Source organism: Microcebus murinus, chromosome 6, assembly GCF_040939455.1.
Source record: "Microcebus murinus isolate Inina chromosome 6, M.murinus_Inina_mat1.0, whole genome shotgun sequence".
NCBI lineage: Eukaryota > Metazoa > Chordata > Mammalia > Primates > Cheirogaleidae > Microcebus > Microcebus murinus.
This window is the reverse complement of record NC_134109.1, coordinates 112,272,276-112,292,446: the sequence shown is the minus strand read 5'-3', so window position 1 is coordinate 112,292,446 and position 20,171 is coordinate 112,272,276. Positions and strand designations below refer to the sequence as shown.

General features: G+C 37.3%; 1 protein-coding gene and 1 long non-coding RNA gene across 3 annotated transcripts in view; one reads left to right on the top strand and one right to left on the bottom strand.

The window, feature by feature from the left end:
• IREB2 (iron responsive element binding protein 2) overlaps positions 1 to 15,667 on the top strand; it is a 57,752-nt gene extending 42,085 nt beyond the window's left edge. Inside the window, exons 13-23 of one of the 2 annotated variants that reach the window (XR_001147535.2) lie at positions 503 to 638; positions 1,741 to 1,825; positions 2,889 to 3,045; positions 3,359 to 3,483; positions 5,711 to 5,815; positions 5,908 to 6,050; positions 9,280 to 9,427; positions 9,514 to 9,636; positions 11,212 to 11,397; positions 12,155 to 12,509; positions 15,311 to 15,667. Coding sequence is in view for 1 of the 2 variants with exons in the window: in XM_012739402.2 (XP_012594856.1) it covers positions 503 to 638; positions 1,741 to 1,825; positions 2,889 to 3,045; positions 3,359 to 3,483; positions 5,711 to 5,815; positions 5,908 to 6,050; positions 9,280 to 9,427; positions 9,514 to 9,636; positions 11,212 to 11,397; positions 12,155 to 12,265 (1,319 nt within the window). In the remaining variant the exon portion in view is untranslated. Of the gene's footprint in view, positions 1 to 502; positions 639 to 1,740; positions 1,826 to 2,888; positions 3,046 to 3,358; positions 3,484 to 5,710; positions 5,816 to 5,907; positions 6,051 to 9,279; positions 9,428 to 9,513; positions 9,637 to 11,211; positions 11,398 to 12,154; positions 12,575 to 15,310 lie in introns of those variants that run through there. The other variant, XM_012739402.2, reaches the window with a different exon arrangement.
• Positions 6,541 to 20,098, bottom strand: LOC142871526 (uncharacterized). Its single transcript, XR_012919814.1, has 3 exons — positions 20,035 to 20,098; positions 16,152 to 16,281; positions 6,541 to 7,110 (listed from the first exon to the last, which is right to left on the bottom strand). It is a non-coding gene; the product is annotated as an uncharacterized LOC142871526 (long non-coding RNA).
• Positions 20,099 to 20,171: the final 73 nt, after the last annotated feature.

Sequence of the window (20,171 nt, the reverse complement as noted above, 5' to 3'; positions counted from 1 at the left end):
TCTACTAGAAGTTAATGATAACTGTGCTAGATTTCATTGAGAGTTATAAAAGAAGTAAAAAATCATTGTATTGACAAAGATTGTAAATGAAATCTATTTATATACACATTGGAACAATTCATTAGTTGTATAAAATCATATATAGTAAGTATTAAATTGCCCTTAGTTTAGTGTGATTATGGCATTAAAAAATGGTTCGGTTATATGTGCATCCTTATTTTCCATTTGTGTGAATGATGCAATGATGTCAACCTGTCCCTTATTAATTTACAACATAAAGGCTGCTATATTTACTATATTTTTTAATTTATTTTAAATGAAGCAAATCACTAGGTAAAATGGACAAAATAATGACAGTAAATTTGTAAATTTGGACTTTTGTTCCAGTCTGAATTGGAGACCTATTTATTATTGCTAAATCTTTTTCACCTCCTACTTTAGTATGAGTGAAAGAAGGAAAGAAACATTGCCATAAAAAAATCATTGTTTGTTGACTGTGTAGGTCTTTTGGCTAAAAAGGCTGTTGAAGCTGGTCTGCGTGTTAAACCTTATATAAGAACAAGTTTATCTCCAGGCAGTGGGATGGTTACACATTACCTCAGTTCAAGTGGAGTATTACCATACCTTAGTAAGCTTGGGTAAGTAACAGTTATTTTTATTGACATTGTATTCAGTAAGTATTGATGCTGTTTATTGGGGCCTTTCCTATATAAAGAGAAGATAGAAAAAATATGCTTTGGCTATATTTGTTACCTTGCTATTGTCACACAATCTTTGAGGCCCTATCATTCACCAAATATTTATTGGGTATATCTAGTGAGCAAGGTGCTACTTAGTTGGTGCTCAGTAGTAAAATAAGTAAAACCAAGTAACAGTGACAGACAGTAAAAGAGATGGTACTAAGTAGTACATAATTTTCATGAGTTGTGTAGATCAGTTGAGAAAAGAATGAAATCTTATAGATTGTATTTATTGAGTAAATTTTGTCTTAATTGAGGTTTTGTGAGGTATTAGATCTATAATACATAGTTTAAGTTGTCCCTGGACTTTGAGGAAAATAACTTTCATATTTTTATGTAATCAAAAATAATAATTGATGTTAGTTGTGTTTTAAGTGTATTTTTGGATTATCTTACATATATCATCAATTCCTTTGCAAAACTGATAAATTTTAGATTATTTGCTTTTAGGACAGCATCTGAAAGTAATTTAGAGGATTATACCTCTCATCTTTTAGTTATATCATCTTGGAATCATAGTCAGAGACTCTTTTTGGGTTGAGAATCAAAAGATTTACTCCTATCAGGATACCCAGTTACAATGCTTCTTTTGGGTCTTTTGATCAGATTATTATAGTCAGATCATTTTGATACTTTACAGTTTAAACCCATTTGGATGAAAGTCCAATATCAGTTTTTTAAAAGATCATCTTATATTCCTAGCAAGTAGTATTTGAGGAATTTTCTTGTGCAGTGTATGATAGGTGCTATTGACCTAACAGGAAATGTCCTAAATGTCAAGGCTCTCTGAAAGGTTTGTATTCACTACAAATAGCATGCCTGAGAGTTAGACTTGTTTGCTAAAATGTGAAAATGAATGTATCGATGAAGGTTAATCCATGTGTCATGAATATTCTTTTAAGTAACCTTATTGCAATGATGGAAGTAAAAGACAAAATTTGTCCTTTCTTTATAAATGTTGTGATATGCCATCCAATCACATTCATTTTTTGAAATGCAGATTTGAAATAGTTGGCTATGGATGTTCAACATGTGTGGGAAATACAGCACCCTTATCAGAAGCAGTTTTAAGTGCAGTAAAACAGGTAAAATGTGTGGAGCAGCAAGGCATCTAAATTTTCTTAATTATGTTTTATTAAATTATAGAAAATATGTATTGATGTATTTATATTTCCTAAGTCTACCTCTTGGGAAGAGTAACTTGTAAACGTTAAAATGATTCAAAGAATGATTTCTAGATCCCTGAAATAATTCCTTAATAATGTAAGGAATTAGTTTTTGGGTTTTGTTTTTTAGTTTATTTACAGGATTGATAGTTCTATTTTTTTTTTTTTTTTTTTTTTTGAGACAGAGTCTCACTTTGTTGCCCAGGCTAGAGTGAGTGCCATGGCGTCAGCCTGGCTCACAGCAACCTCAGTCTCCGGGGCTCAGCGATCCTACTGCCTCAGCCTCCCGAGTAGCTGGGACTACAGGTCTGCGCCACCATGCCCGGCTAATTTTTTGTATATATATTTTTAGTGGTCAATTAATTTATTTCTATTTTTGGTAGAGACGGGGTCTCGCTCAGGCTGGTTTCGAACTCCTGACCTTGAGCAATCCACCCGCCTCAGCCTCCCAGAGTGCTAGGATTACAGGCGTGAGCCACCGCGCCCGGTTTTTTTTTTTTTTTTTTTTTTGATATAGATTCTCACTCTATTGCCTGGGCTAGAGTGCCGTGGCATCAGCCTAGCTCACAGCAACCTCAAATCAAACTCCTGGGCTCAAGCAATCCTTTTGTCTCAGCCTCCTGAATAGATGGGACTATAGGCATGCACCACCATGCCTAGCTAGGTTTTTCTCTATATATATTTTTTAGTTGGCCAATTAATTTCTTTCTGTTTTTAGTAGAGACGGGGTCTCACTCTTGCTCAGGCTGGTTTTGAACTCCTGACCTTGAGCGATCCACCCGCCTCGGCCTCCCAGAGTGCTAGGATTACAGGCATGAGCCACCATGCCCCCGGCCATGATAGTTCTATATCTAAAAATTAGTAATGTGTTTTTTTATTGTCTAGTCCTCAGACTAATATTTGATATTGCTTATATATGATTATCCATATTTATACCATCTCTTGGATTGAACATATTTATGTGTGTGTTTTTTTTTTTCAGGGAGATTTGATTACCTGTGGAGTTTTATCTGGAAACAAAAATTTTGAAGGTCGCCTTTGTGATTGTGTTCGTGCCAATTATCTTGCCTCTCCACCCTTAGTGGTAGCTTATGCCATTGCAGGCACAGTGAATATAGATTTCCAGACAGAGCCTTTAGGTATCTTTTCCTTTACGTATATGTGTACCTACACACACTTTTTCCCTCAGAAGTTGCTATATTTTTTAACTATTTCTTAGACCATCCAGTGTTTGAATTATTTCCGGAAAACTTGTGATAATGCATAGTTATTAATATCTCTGTTCGTTTGAAGAAAATAAAATGCAAGTAATTAGTTCTTCCAGCTGCTTAAGCCTGAAGCATCCTGTTGTTGAATAATTTACTTGGTTTCTATGGTATGTCTTTGAAAAGTTGTGAACATTTTGAAGGAGTTATTTTTATACTGAATATTACGTTCAAATTTTTTAACCAGGTACTGACCCTGCTGGCAAAAACATTTACCTGAATGACATTTGGCCTAGTCGAGAAGAAGTTCATCAGGTAGAAGAAGAATATGTTATACTATCCATGTTTAAAACATTAAAAGAGAAAATAGAGGTAAGAGTCTTATTTGTTTCTTTAGTAATTTAATCAAGTTGTGGTGTTCTTTTATTTCATGTATCTTTCTGAATAGAGTAAAAATAAAAATTATATTACTTTGCACAGGTTTTTTAACTGAGTAATAGTCATTTTATATCTGGAATCTGTAATTACAAGGGAATGGCTTAGAGTGTTACAATTGATTTTATTTACTTATTGGAAGTGTATAGCAAGCACTTATATATTTGGCATCCTGAATGTGGGTACACTTCATAGAAACTGCCCTTATTTTTCACTCCCATTCAGATGGTTCCAAATTTGAAAGAAATGAGACCAAACAATGAAATATCACTCCCACCAATTTCCTGGCCATTTACTTCACCTCTGTAGAGCAACTAGTGATGTCTAAAGCATCTTTCCAGAGATGTTTTTATGCACATACAGGCAAATACATATGTTTTTAAGAACAGACAGTATAAATATGAGGGGAGAAAAGGTATTTAGCAAATATTTATGGAATCCCTTCAAGGGGTTTGGAATACATCAATGAACAAAACACAAAATTCTAACGGAGAAAGGCAGACAATGAACTTAAAGAGAATTAAGTAAATTATATAATATTTGTTATTTGTTAAAAAGTAATAAGTACTATAGAAAAAATAGATAAGGGTAAAGAGGATCAATTGTGTAAAATTTTGGGAGTAGATTGAAGTTTTATATAGGGTAGGTGAAAAGGTAGGAGCAAAGTTTTGAAGGAGGTGAATGAGTTAGCCATGTATCTGAGCAAAGGGCAGGTCTTTCCAGGTAGAGGGGACAATCAGGGTAGAGGTCTTAAGGAGGGAACCTTACAGAGGGCAGTGTGACTAGAGCAAAGTGAATAAGGATGATAGTAGGAAGTAATGTCAGAGAGAAGATGGAGGCCCAGTTCACCTTGGGAATTTTAGGACATTGTAAGAACAGTCTTGGCCAGGCTCACACCTGTAAGTAATCTCAGCACTTTGAGAGGTCAAGGCCGGGAGGATTGCTTGAGGCCAGGCGTTCAGACCAGCCTGGGCAACATAGTGAGACCCTGTCTCTACAGAAAAAAAGAAAAATTAACCAGGCCATGGTGATGTGTAGCTGTAGTAGTCCCAGCTACTCAGGAGGCTGAGGTTGAAGGATTGTTTAAGCTCAGGTTCAAGGCTGCAGTGAGCTATGACTGTGCTACTATGCTCTAGCCTGGGCAACAGAGCAAGAGCCTGTCTCTTAAGAAAAATAAAAACAATACTATACACTGAGTAGGGTGAAAAATAAAAACAATCCTATACACTGAGTAGGGTGAAAAATAAAAACAATCCTATACACTGAGTAGGGTGAAAAGAGTCATTGGAAGACCAATTACAGCAGTCCGAGGTAAAAGATGTTGATGGGTCAGACCATTGGGGGAGCAGTGGGGGTGGTGAGAAATGGTGAGAATTTTGGATGTAGTTCGAAGGCAGTGATGTGGGACAAATATATTGGAAAAGCAGAGGTTTTTCTCCACAATAAAGTTCTTAAAAACTAACAGCATACCCTACACATGTTTAAAACTCTTTAGCAACATATATAAATCTTTCTGAATTCTTTAGCTTTTGGGCCTCTGTAAAGACTTTATGTTCAGTTTATACTGAAACTTCTTTTTTTTTGAGACAGATTCTTGCTTTGTTGCCCAGGCTAGAGTGAGTGCTGTGGTGTCAGCCTTGCTCACAGCAACCTCAAACTCATGGGCTCAAGCGATCCTCCTGCCTCAGCCTCCCAAGTAGCTGGGACTACAGGCATGTACCATCATGCCCGGCTAATTTTTTCTATATATATTAGTTGGCCAATTAATTTCTTTCTATTTAGAGTAGAGACGGGGTCTCGCTCTTGCTCAGGCTGGTTTCGAACTCCTGACCTCGAGCAATCCGCCTGCCTCGGCCTCCCAGAGTGCTAGGATTACAGGCATGAGCCACTGCGCCTGGCCGAGTTTATATTGAAACTTACCTCTTACGGTGTTCCTGAAGATCTAGTGTGCTGGAATTTGATGAACAGATCTTTAACAGATCATTCTGTCCAAACATGTTATTGTTTTATAGATTATACTCTTTTAGCTTTCTGTATGGATTAGCCCCTTTTTATTTCATTCTGACCTACATACTATTTTATTCCCTTGATCATTTTTATAAGCCTCTTTTTCTGAGTTCTTTTTGTCTTTCTTTTGATTCATCAACCAAAACTATGTTCACAGATGGGAAATAAACGGTGGAATTCCTTAGAAGCACCAGATTCAGTTTTGTTTCCATGGGACTTAAAATCTACTTATATCAGATGTCCTTCATTTTTTGATAAACTTGTAAGTACTGTTTTACTATTTGATCTTTTAAAGATTGTTATAAACTCAAAGATCTTGTGAAGAGTTAAATGCCTTAAACTTTTACCTTTTAGACCAAAGAGCCAGTTGCACTCAAGCCTATTGAAAATGCCCATGTCTTACTATATTTGGGAGACTCTGTCACGACAGATCATATATCACCTGCTGGAAGTATCGCAAGAAATAGTGCTGCCGCTAAGTATTTGACAAACAGAGGGTATGTGTACATGGCTTTAGAGTGTTTTTGTTTTGTCTTCTGTCTCACTGATTAAGAGGCTTCAATTGGTCATGTTCTTTTATCCAGTAAATACATGCTATCATAGTTGTCTGATTGTTATTGTATTTGACTTAAGCAAGAACTGGGGGTTACCTATTGTACCTTTGCTTATAACTTTAGAAATTGAAGTATCTGTTTTAAATTGAGACTATAAAATTTATAGTCTATATAAACAACTGATCAGAAATAAAATTTTTCTTTTTCAGTGCTACTCTGTTGAAAAGTCAGCTTGGTTTGACCTACCAAATGAAGCCTGATCATTTGGTTCTAACCAGCTTCCCATTATTAGAGTACAGAATCCAAATGTGTATTTTATGAGCTATAAAATGTATATGCATTAGCCAGGATTGATGTGTATCAAACCAAAAGACAGTAAATTTCTGCTTCTTGAACGTAAAATTGTACAGGAACAATAAATGTGAATGTAAAGGCCATTTATATTGAAAATATCTAAAACTAGGCAGATTTTATTTTATTTATACATGATTAATAAAGTAGAATTGTTTCCTTATCAGTAGACTATTTTGACACCAGAGACAAAGTTTTGCAAAAAGCAGAAGTTGCAGTACTGTTGCCTGATTAGCTTTTGGGTGCTTATTTGATGCTTGAACAATTCAAATGAAAAGATTTTTCATTGAGATGTTTTATAAATATCAGTGCTGTGTAGCTTGGTTTGACATGTAATAATGTATAGGTTTACTCAGGATCCAACTTGAATTTGTTACTGTTCAAAGATAGGACATGTTGAGCATCAAGAATAATAACTGGAAGGGATTGAAACATAAGTATATTTAAATTCATGAGTTCATAAATGATATTAAAAGAAAAAACACAAAAATCATCATGTTAATTACTTTCAGAAAATGATAGGGAACCAGCTCATTATTTTGAAAACTGGTAAACAATCAAGTCTTTGTTTCTAGCTTTTCTTCTATGGGATGTATTTCAGTATAACCAAATCCTTGATGAAGGAAAATTTGTCTTTATAGAAGTTTTCCACCTAAAAAATGAAGAAGAATTTATTGAATTAGGGAATCACCATTTTACAATCTCTAATAAAATCATCAGTCTAGACCATGATGATCAATCGCTGATAATATTCCAGCAAAAGACAATTGAATATAGTGCTTCCTGAGGGAAGTACATACAACCTATGAAACATTATTGCCAAAAAATAAAAACTCTAATCTTACCAAGCCACTGGATCTGACATCTGGTTTATAAGAAACACAGAAGACAGAAGAACATGTTAAATGATACCGTGGAGGTGCAGTAAATAAAATCTATTATAGATATAGAAAGCTATATAACAGATGACCTAATTTCTTCAGATAAAGTACAAGAGGGTGGGGAGGAGAGGGAAGATACACAGTTGTCCCTTGGTGTGTGTAGTGGGTTGGTTCTAGGACCACCCGCATATAGCCAAATCCATGCATATTCAAGTCCTGCGGTAGGTCCTGCAGAATCCACATATACGAAAAGTTAGCCCTCAGTATATGTGAATTTTGGCATCCCACAAATACTGTATTTTTGATCCACGTTCAACTAAAAATCCACATAAGTCGACCCTCGCAGTTTAAACCTGTTGTTCAAGGGTCAACTATAGATTAAAAGAGACTTTAGGGCTGGGTGTGGTGGCTCATGCCTATAATCCTAGCACTCTGGGAGGCTGAGGTGGGTGGATCAGTCAAGGTCAGGAGTTCAAGACCAGCCTGAGCAAGAGTGAGACCCCATCTCTACTAAAAATAGACATTAGCTGGAAAACTAAAAATATATAGAAAAAATTAGCGCGTGCCTATAGTCCCAGCCACTTGGGAGGGTGAGGCAGAAGGATTGCTTGAGCCCAGGAGTTTGAGGTTGCTGTGAGCTAGCCTGATGCTGTGGCACTCTAGCCCAGGCAACCTACCAAGACTCTTGTCTCAGAAAAAAAAAAGAGACTTTAGGGCAACTGAATGCATTTATGAACTGCATTTGAACCCTGATTTGAACAAAGCAACTTAAAAGTATAATGGGGAAAAATCAGGGACATTTGAATATTGACTACCTAATCTGATAGGAAGAAATTACTGTGTGGTTTTTTAAATATGTATACATAAAGATGGTGGGTTTTATATGTTTGTTTATTTAAGGCAGAGCTTTGCTCTGTTTTCCATGCTGGAGTGCAGTGGCGTCATCATAGCTCACTGCAACCTCAAACTCTGGGCTCAAACAATCCTCTTGCTTCAGCCTCCCAAGTAGCTGGGACTACAGGCGAGGTGTGTGCCACCATGCCCAGCTAATTTTTTTCTATTTTTAGTAGAGATTGGGTCTTGCTCTTGCTCAGACTAGTCTCGAACTCCTTAGCTCAAGCAATCCTCCTGCTTCGGTCTCCCAGAGTGCTAGGATTACAGACATGAATCACTGTGCCTGGCCCAAAGATAGTATAAAGAGTCTATGGAAAAGGCCAGGCACAGTGGCTCATGCTTGTAATCCCAATTTGAGATCAGCATGGGCAATAAAGTAAGACCCTGTCTCTCCCCCTCAAAAAAGAGTCTATCTTTTAGAGAAACATGCTGAAATATATATAGTTATAATGTATCTGAGCTTTGCTTCAAAATAATCTAATGGAGGTGACTGTAGAAGAAACAAAGAGGGCCGGGCGCTGTGGCTCACGCCTGTAATCCTAGCTCTTGGGAGGCCGAGGCGGGCGGATTGCTCAAGGTCAGGAGTTCAAAACCAGCCTGAGCAAGAGCGAGACCCCGTCTCTACTATAAATAGAAAGAAATTAATTGGCCAACTGATATATATATAAAAAATTAGCCAGGCATGGTGGCGCATGCCTGTAGTCCCAGCTACTCGGGAGGCTGAGGCAGAAGGATCACTCGAGCCCAGGAGTTTGAGGTTGCTGTGAGCTAGGCTGACGCCATGGCACTCACTCTAGCCTGGACAACAAAGTGAGACTCTGTCTCAAAAAAAAAAAAAAAAAAAAAAAAAAAGAAACAAAGAGTCCATGAGTTGAATTATTATTGCTTGATGATAGATGCATGGACATTCACTGTTCTGTTTTTACTTTTGTACATGCTTGAAATTTTACCTAATAAAAAAATGTTTTTGAATAAGTTTTTAATTCAATAATATGTCATTATTTTCTATCTGGAATGAAAACTGACCTTCCGTAACTTTCTTATAGCCTTACCCCTCGAGAATTCAACTCTTATGGAGCCCGAAGAGGTAATGATGCTGTGATGACAAGAGGTACTTTTGCAAATATCAAGCTTTTTAATAAGTTTATTGGAAAGCCAGCTCCCAAAACAATTCATTTTCCATCAGGACAGTCGGTAAGGATGTATACATAGTGTTTAGGCAGTTGTTAACTGGATCAAAATTTTGTATTAAAGATTTTTGTGTTTGTTTTAATCTACAGCTAGATGTATTTGAGGCTGCAGAGCTATACCAGAAAGAAGGTGTCCCGCTGATTATTTTAGCAGGAAAAAAATATGGTTCGGGAAACTCAAGAGACTGGGCTGCCAAAGGACCGTATTTACTGGTATTGATTCTTAAAATTTATCGTCTTAAGCTTCAAAGGGTTTTACATATTCCCTTTGGTCAGTAATGTCCTGTCAAAGTTTATTTTGCTTATTTGGATTTTTAAATGCTTATTTGAAGTTTTTTTCAGTGATCTTAGATAATATTTTGTATTCATCTAGTTAGTTGCATGAATCTAATTTCTCCTTTAAAATGCAAATATTCTGAGAACTTATAGGAATAAGCCAAATTCTTATCCTTCTGAGATATTAATTATAGGTGTAGATTCTTCTTATTTTGAAAATTTACTTAGTCTCTGTTTTTTATGTTGGAGGCTTTCCTCATATAATGGGTGATCCTTGGCTGCCCATTTAGTTAGATTTTAAAAAACTGATTACACGCTGTGGGTGAGAATTGGGTTTTGTCAATTGGTGGTACTTACTATAGATGATTGGGTGATAAGCTACCATTTTCATTGAGAGAGCCTTATATGTCATTATCTGTAAGTAGTTTCTCTGAGGCCATTCAGTTTCTTCAAGGAAGTAGACTCATTCAGGATGCAGACTTATACTTAATTCCCCTATTTCCAATCTGGTATTCTAACCCACCCCAGCCTTCCCCTTGCCCAGTGTTCCTCAGTCTAGATAATGCAATATCAGCAGCAGTAATGGCATTCCCAAGGGATGAAAATTGGTTCTTAGTTGGTAAAAAAAAAAAAAGGAAAAAATCTTGTTTTATGTTTAAAGTACAGGTAAACATATAGTATAAACAGATAAACAATATGTGGTATCAAAATTTCAGAGGAGGAAGACATGATTAAGGAAAAATTGTCTTAAAAGGCTCTTGAGGTAGGCAATAATGAAAAAAATTTGCAAAACACAAGTCTAGACCTCTTTAGCTCATTTTCTCCAGAGAATAAACCTCTGCTCTTCTGGAGTAGGAATTGGGCTGGAGATCTTACTTCTTTTTATAGACTTGACTTCTAACCAGTATTCCCAGTGTGCTCGAGAACCTCATGCCTTGAGTCTTAAGTTTTTCCTGGGTTTTTTTTATGTTGCAGATTGACTCAGACCTTACTGATATCACTCTGATTTCAATTTATCATTCTGTAGTTTCAACATTGTCTAAGTCAGTTACCAATCTTCTAAATATTAATATTTATAGAATTCTCTCATCCTATTCCTTTTGTTGCTGTGAGTTTATACCTTCTTTATTCCTTTATTTCAGTGGCATTTCAAGAGAGTGTTGAAGAACACATGTGTTAGATCTGCCATGTTTGAATAGCAATCCTATTGAGCCCTATTTGAGGTCAAAACAGCCACCAATTTATGGAGCTCTTACTATGTGGTAGACAGGGGTAGTAGTTAACCCTGGAGCAGCAGAGGGGGAGTCACAATAACTTAGGAAACGCCTTAAAAATAATAAAAATAAATCTGTGAAAGCCTTATATAAATACTTTGATAGAACATGATTCATATGAGGTATTAGATTAAAAGTGTTTATATAAAGGCCAAAGTAGATTTTTTTCCCCCTTTAAATGCTCAGTGAATCAACTTTTACAAGTGACTGGAGGAAATAAAACGCACATTTGTTACAGGGTGTAAAAGCTGTTTTGGCTGAAAGTTATGAAAAAATACACAAAGATCATTTGATTGGAATTGGCATAGCTCCACTTCAGTTCCTTCCGGGAGAAAATGCAGATTCCTTGGGCCTCTCTGGCAGAGAAACATTTTCTTTAACATTTCCTCAAGAACTGTCTCCTGGGATTACATTAAATATTCAGGTATTTCTAAAATTCTTAAATACGTGATTGTGTATTCTGTACTCAAAGAAATGGTTATAAATCGAGTAAGAAGCAATTGCTATAAATTGTATTCTATTCTAATGTCACTTAGTGAACATAAGCTCTACTTTAAGATGACTCTGTTTCTTACATTCTTAAACCTTTGTTAATGTAGTTTATGTTCTCTGGGGAAAAGTAAAAAGAACTGGATGCTTAATCCAGAAAAAAAAACACTTGGAGAGGGGTATCTTGACTTCCAGTTACATGTGTCAACTTCCTTTTCCTAGTTTTCAGCTCTTGGTGAGCTAATTTTAACCCAGGTGTATACACTACTCCAAAGAGAAGGCAAAGTTGAGCATTCAGGGTTAGAACAACACAGATTTTACAACTAACAAAATAAAAGAGTAGGAGTTGCCATATGCAGTGAATACTTGGTGTAAAATGAATATGAGTAGTGAGTATAACTTCCACAATTAACGTCAAAATCTAAATGCTTTGATGTAGATGTTCTAGGTAGTATACTTATTTAGAATTAGGGATGAAAATAACTGTTTTTCTACCTGTCTATGAAGTTCATGGTCAGTTATCTCAGATGTTTTCAAGCAGCAGAAGGATTTCAGGCAATCAGAATATATGAAATTAGAACCAAGAAAATCAGACAGACTGTTACAGTCATTAAATATGAAGACAAATGTTCTTAACTACTAAGTAACACTTGTATTTTACCACTCATATAAGATTTTTTTTTTGTTTAAAGACAAGCACTGGAAAAGTATTCAGCGTGATTGCTTCGTTTGAAAATGATGTGGAAATAACATTGTACAAACACGGAGGATTATTAAACTTTGTGGCACGGAAATTCTCATAGTATCTACTCACCATGGATACTTTTCATAACTGGTAACTGCAAAAGCCTTTTGTGCTGGACCCAGGAATCCTTACCATGGAGCTGCAGATAGTCCCAATATACTTAACTTATCTCATCCATGGATGTAAATGATTATGAATCAACATAGTGACTGAAATGAAATCTTCCTGATTTTAAATAATATACGAATGGTGCTATTAACATTGCTAAAATCAATGTGTGAAGTGTGTTGTGGAAGAGACCTGTAAGTATGGGTGGGGGGGATATTTTATCAGACCATTTTGTAAATAAAGGCAGAATTTGAACTTGTTTTGAAGATTCTCATATGAGTAACCTTTCCTGAAGTTGTTTGTTTAGTTTTGCACCTATAAAACTGTGTACTGCTGTTTGTTTGTTAAGAGTAGCAGATTGAAATATAAGAAGCCAGATAAAGACTCTAAAATTATGGACATCAGACTCTGATTTATAAATGGACTTTTATTGATTCCTTTTCAGAATTCAGCTGGACACATTTGGCATTCTTAATTTGACATATAAGCCAGGTTTATCCTCGGTCTCAGCCTAACTACAAGGGATAAAACCTGCCCCAGATCACAATCATTATGTCCCAACAATCCAGCCAGGGTTTCCTCCACATCTGAAGATAGACCATGGCAAAATACAACTGATTATGTGGTACCATGTACTAGCAATGGAAATATGTATCACATATGGTGCAGCCTTTTAATTTTTCAGTAATTTGCCACTGTGACCCATTGGCAAGCCCCAAATGGTATTATATTAATGGATTAGATTATTTTGCTTACCTTATGTGGTACTACAGTTTCCCTTAACCCTTTGGAGTCGCTTGCTTTTTACTCATTATCCACTCGACATTATCCACACTCGACATCCGAGTGCAAAGGGTTAACCTAATATTTTAGATATTATTAACCAAAACTCCACACTTATTTTATAGTTAGTAAAGAGAACTCATTTAGTCATTAAACTAAACTGATTTTCTCTAGACTTTTAAATTATCCACCCTAAATTATATAGGTGTTCAACCCTAAGCATCTTTTAAATGTTGCTGTTTCTTAATTAAATTGATTTCTGGTCATTTTGAATCATTATTTTACCTTGCCTGCATGGTTCTATTAATTTTGTTATGTTACTGTTTTAACCAAAGCTGACTGTAAGGATAAAACACTTAAGTTGTTGCCGTCTGAGTACCATATATTTTCAATATGTGTGTATGTCCACATCAAATGTTATATTAAAAAAAATGTTTGGCAACTTGAAAAGTTGAATAATTAATTCCAGAAGGTTCTATACCTTTTAAAAATTATGAAATTAAACTTAGTGGACTAAAAGTTAATAGTGATTTTTTTTCCATATGGAGGCCTTTCTATGACATAGTTAAATGCAATTCAGAATTAGCTCACATTGCAGAGTAAAGAATTACTTGTTTTAAGCTAAAATGCTAAAACTACCAAACCAGTGGATGAAGACCACTGAGAACTTTGCACATAATCATACAATCTTTTGAAATGTTTTGCAAATATGTGTTTGGATTTTGCAAACAATTTTGCAAATGAATTTGACAAAACAATTTCCCCTTTATTTAAATTTTTTATAGATATATTCTTTGATACTTTAAAGTTATATTGTGTTCTTGATATATGCTATATATTTGTCAGTGCATGTGTTTTTAATTTACATGAAAACATGAGTTAGGGATGGAGAATTTACAAATTTAATGTTAAATACCTGTTATGTGCTTTGAAAAAATGATATTACTTTGAAGGCATACCATTTATAATAGTCTTTGGGCAGAGGCATAGGTATTAATCATTAACAGCTGATCCAGGAGATAATAATAAAACCAGCTAGGTATGAATTAAACATTTACATTTCCAGTCTATCTAGTTCAGTATTAATACAAGTACACCTTCTATTTCAGGACAAAGTCAAGGTTCTCATAATTTTTGTTTATATACAATGAACCAAAAGCTTGATAAGCATGATTTTAAATTGGGAAAGAATCATGGATATGTGTTCCAATGTGTATACCTTATAATTCTGCTTCTATCCAAATGCTGTGTCTGAAAAAATCTGGCATTTGTTGGTTTTTATTGTCTGTCTGACATCCTTTGTTGACTATATCTGGATAATTTTGTGTTACCCCCCAAAAAAAAAATGTTGTGAAAAGGAAGTACAGCAACAACAACAAAAAGCAAATCAGTGTTGTAAGCTTAGAGTACAATTTCAAAGGTCATTACTAATGGCAGCATTTTTTTTTTTTTTTTCGAGACAGTCTCACTCTGTTGTGCGGGCTAGAGTGCTGTGGTGTCGGCCTAGCTCACAGCAACCTCAAACTACTCCTGGGCTCAAGTGATTCTTTTGCCTTAGCCTCCCGAGTAGCTGGGACTACAGGCATCCACCACCAATGCCCAGCTAATTTTTCTATTTATATTTTTAGTTGGCCAATCAATTTCTATTTTTAATAGAGACTCGCTCTTTAGTAGGTCTCACTCTTGCTCAGGCTGGTTTTGAACTCCTGACCTTGAGTGATTATCCCACTTCGGGCTCCCAGAGTGCTAGGATTACAGGCATGAGTGACCGAGCCCGGCCTATGGCAGCATTTTAAAAAAATCTTTTAAAAACATTATGCTACATATCAGTATCATTTTCATACCTTTGGCTTTTGCTACTCCTGTAAAAATCAATTAAAATGTCATCCAGCCACTGAATTACCATTATTATACCTAAAAAGTTTATAAGATGACAGTTGTCATTATTTCCTGTTTTATCTCCATGCTGACAGTTGAGTGGGAGGTATCAAAATCCCTCTAAGTCAGATTGCTCAGTTTTTTGCTGGTAATCAAACTGCAGTTGTACCAAAGGAAAGTAAAGCTAAGACTACATCAGAATCACAGTTTATTGCATATATGGTAACAGTGTTGTATGCATTTGTCTTCTCTCAGTGATGAGTGACAGGATGAGGAGAAATTATTTGACATTTTTCTATGGTTGAATTAAAAGATACCTTTCTTTTGCCTTTAGGTTTGGAAGATAATAAGATACTGGATGTTGACCCTATCTTAGTTTGACTTGGAGTAATAAAGAGAGGAGAAGGGGATGGACTTTGGCTTTTTCAGTGGTTTTTTTTTCCCCCATAAAGGGTGGTAGTGTCAATGTTTATATCAATTTTACACGTAGTACGTGACTATGAAACCATATATCTCAAGTAACTACAAATCAATGTCTATTATTTAAAGCCAACAAAACAGTGTAGCAGTTTTAAGTTCAATAATGTTAAGTATTGTATGGAAATATATTGGAGGCAAGTTCAGTTGATGACAATTGTGTATATGTTACTGATGCTGTAAATTATTTTTAATAAAGAAAATTGTATTATCATATTTGACTCGTTATAAAATATTTTGTGGTAATTGAAAATAAAACACCATGACTTAAAAAGAAATGGGATGATATCCAGAAATATCTCTGCAAATATGTTATCTAAATGTTTAGACATTAGTCATTCCTAATAATGACTGCCAAAATGTGGACCATAATCATTATCATCCTTGTATCTACCAGTTCCTTTCTACTCTGGGGCTAGTGAGAATGAAAATCGAAGTAAAGCCTTGAAATAGGGATAGCTTAAACAATAAAATTGAATGCTATTTTAAGGGTTGTTCAACAGAAAATTAGATTCACAAGAATCACATTTTGAATTGAAAAGACTAATCTGTCACCCAAAGCAGGATCCCTTGTGCAAATAACATCTAACTGGGCAGCCTTATCTTGAAAAATCAAGAGTTGAATACTCTGTACTGTGCCAGACAACCCATCCTGTTGGCTGAAATTTTGTTGGTTAAAAAGTCTTTGTGATGCATACCTGTAATCTCAGCTACTTGGGTGGCTGAGGTAGGAGAATTGCCTTGAGTCTGGGAGTTCCAGGCTGTAGTGTGCTGTGATTGCACCTGTGCATAGCCACTATACTCCAGCCTGGGCAGCATAGCAAAGCCCTGTCTCAAAAAAAAAAAAAAGGTATTTCAAGCTGAAGTCTGCATCCTTATTGTTTGTATGTGTGCATATCACCATTGATTTTGGTTCTCCCTAATCTGTCTCTTAAAGAACTTTTGTACAACTAAGCATTAATGCATATTGAATGGATAAACTGGACCTTTCACAAATTGCCCTGCACATAACCACCTTTTATTATGGAGGTAGTTTGTTAAAGTGAACATTCAGGATAGAATTGGAAGTCTGCTATGAATTGTGCATTATAAGAGGAAATGGTCTTTTCTGGATGATTTAGGATAAAGGTGTTAAGTATTCCTGTGCCTCTATGCCACAGGACCAAGCTATCTGGAGCTAGGAACTCCAGACCACAGGTCTCCAGACAGACCACAGGTCTGTCTCTAGAGCCCTAAAGGAATGTTTTGTAAATATGGTCGGTTCCCCACTTATCTAAAAAGGTAAATCCCACTCTTAATAAACTAAATAAGTGATTAAGGTCCATTTATTAACCTTCGGCATTCATAAACCATAACTGGCACATTATTAAAGCCTTCTAAGGATTCCAATTTAGTATTACGAGTTTGCATTACAAAGGCTAATACCAACATAAACACTGCCCATAGTTTGAATATCCAGTGTTGCAGGAAACTTAAAGGATCATCAGTATTGCATTTAGATGGTTTGAATTTTCACTTGATGCCAGTTTTACCTTTTAATTGTACATTAACGTCAACTCTGTTGTTTTGATGTGAGTTATTTGGCTGATAATTTTTCCAAAATACTAAACTACAAAGCCTGTGTTCAGTATACCTGGAAAATGTATATATTGCAAAAGCAGATGTATATGTAATCCCCACAAAATCTGCTTGTATGATGACATGTCACCGAATTTTTAAATTTTTGAATGGTGTTAGCATTGAATTTTAAACATCATAAAACTACTGGGCTATCATGTTCTTGGCTATCATGTTTATTTTGAGACAGAGTCTCGCTCTGTTGCCCAGGCTAGAGTGCAGTGGCATTGTCATCTCACTGCAACCTCAACTCTTGGACTCAAGCAATTCTACCTCAACCTCCCAAGTGGCCGGGGCTATAGGTAGGTGCACGCCACTGTGCCCAGCTAATTTTCCTATTTTTTGTAGAGACAGGGTCTGGCTCTTGTTCAGGGTGATCTCAAACTCCTGCTTCAGGCAATTCTCATGCCTTTACCAAACTATTATGTTTTATAGGACATTGTTTTATAATATAAAATCGTGTATAATCCCACTGCATATTGTTATTGTGTTTCACTCATTTTTGATCACAGCTGTCTTGAGAGCCACTACTTAAAATGCCTCACTGGTCAGGTGGGGAAGAACAACTACAAAAATGACATTTCTTTTTTTCCCCCTAGAGATGAGGTCTCACTATGTTGCCCAGGCTGGTCTTGAACTCCTAGGTACGATCCTCCTGCCTCAACCTCCTGAGTAGCTGGGACTCCAGGTGCCTGCCATCATGCCCAGCTTAACATTTCTTAGCTTGGTGCAATTTTTTTAATCATGACATCCAATGTTGGCATTATTGAAGAAAAACATGATTTGGCAGCATATATTAAGAGCCTTATTAAGAGTGTTCATTCTTACACCCAGTAATATGACTGAGCAGTTTATCTTAAAGACAATTTAAAATGCACAAAAGATTTACATATGAGGATATATTTTTTTAACCCATCAGACTAACTGCAGAGACATATGAGGATATTCTTAAAACAAGGAAATGCTCACTTAAAGTGAAAAAAGCAATTTACAAAGTATAGTATTTCTAAAGGAGGTACAGGGAGTAAATGGACACATGGACACATGCCAGTGAAGGCAGTTATGTAACCATCAGTCCTGTGTCTTCAATTTTCACAACCTTCATTCCCATTCCCTCATCCTAAAAGGAGCAGAAAAAGACCAATAAAGGTGGAACAGTGGGCCGGGTGCGGTGGCTCACGCCTGTAATCCTAGCAATCTGGGAGGCCAAGGCGGGAGGATTGCTCAAGGTCAGGAGTTCAAAACCAGCCTGAGCAAGAGCAAGACCTCGTCTCTACTAAAAATAGGAATTAATTGGCCAACTAAAAACATATATAGAAAAAATTAGCTGGGCATGGTGGCACATGTCTGTAGTCCCAGCTACTTGGGAGGCTGAGGCAGGAGGATTGCTTGAGCCCGGGAGTTTGAGGTTGCTGTGAGCTAGGCTGACGCCACAGCACTCTAGCCCTGGCAACAGAATGAGACTCTGTCTCAAAAAAAAAAAAAAAAAAAAAAAAAAAGGTGGAACAGTGAGAAGTAGAGAGAATTCAGGAGCTACCTGAGGGAACAGCATGTAGAGGGGGCTAAGGGGGTCAATGGGATCCCAATTCTTGTTACAGAAAATTCAAAATTACTTCTTTGTTTTTTTTTTTTGAGACAGAGTCTCACTTTGTTGTGCAGGCTAGAGTGAGTGCCGTGGCGTCAGCCTAGCTCACAGCAACCTCAGACTCCTGGGCTCAAGCAATCCTCCTGCCTCAGCCTCCCAAGTAGCTGGGACTACAGGGCATGCGCCACCATGCCCGGCTAATTTTTTCTATATATATATTTATATTATTTGGCCAATTAATTTCTTTCTATTTATAGTAGAGACGGGGCCTCGCTCTTGCTCAGGCTGGTTTTGAACTCCTGAGCTCGAGCAATCCGCCCGCTTCGGCCTCCCAGAGAGCTAGGATTACAGGCGACCGCCCCTGGCCCAAAATTACTTTTTGACAACCTAGTTTTACAGCCCCCTGGGACTATAAAAAAACAACCTTGCTCCTTGGAGATTAGGAGTGAAGCAGGTAAGATCCATATCCAAATGGAAAATAGAGGCCTCCCTCAACAGGTGGCGGATAGAGGTTTGAGAATCATCCAAGATAATCAGGATGACTATAGATAACCTGAATCATCCAAGATAATCAAGATGACTATAGATAACCAGAAAGTGCTATATTCTGACGGAAAAGAAAGGGTAGTACGAGCATTGGCAAAAACAGAGACCAAGTTGCAGGCATGAGTGGACCGGTGTCCAGAACACTACTCTCCTCCAGTAGAGTGTCCTGCTTGGCTGGAGAAGGGCATCAAGTTACTTAACAGAGCTTTGCGTCCTTGACAATTAAAATCAGCCAATTAGTCTGGCTGTTTTCCCGTGAATCCCATGCAGCATTCTGAAAATCATGTGATTTCTGCAGACTTTCCTGCAGGGAGAGAATCCACTGATTGCACTACCTAAATAAGGATTCTGACCCGATTACCAATTCTACTTCTCAGTGTAAATGACTCATTCATCACACAAAACCTGAACTCTGGCGACCTCTCCTCCCTGGGAAACCTCTACCTTCTACTATATTGAATTAAATAGCTTGGGAAGAGTGGTGCTGCGGCGAGGCCAAGCGGGGAACTGGTGACCAGGGTCCGGTTCAGCCTCTGCGCCCCCTAGGCTTCAGTTTCCTGTCAGCACGAGGGGCGTGTAGACCTGTGCGACCAAGGAGACCCTTACGGGCTCGAACTCTCCGGGCCCAGGGAAAGCTAGGTCCCGCGCGGAACGCCGCCACCCGACGGTCAGAACCTCCTGTCAGACCCTCGCAGTTCCTGGGGCTGCGATGGGCTCGAGTCTACCTCGGGCCGCGCTTTTGGAAGGCGGCCTCCGGCACACGCACGCCCAGAAGACGGCGGAGGGACCGTGAGGAAGAGAAACGAGGACGAGAATCCTTGCCACATACTCACAGCGCTGAGAGCAGGAGCCCACGTAACCTCCACGACTACGTGGACTGGGCGGAACCGCGAGACCGAAAGCCTGCTAAATGGCTACTCACAACCAGGGGCGGGGTGGAACTCAGCGAGCCAATCAAAAACAAGAAGTT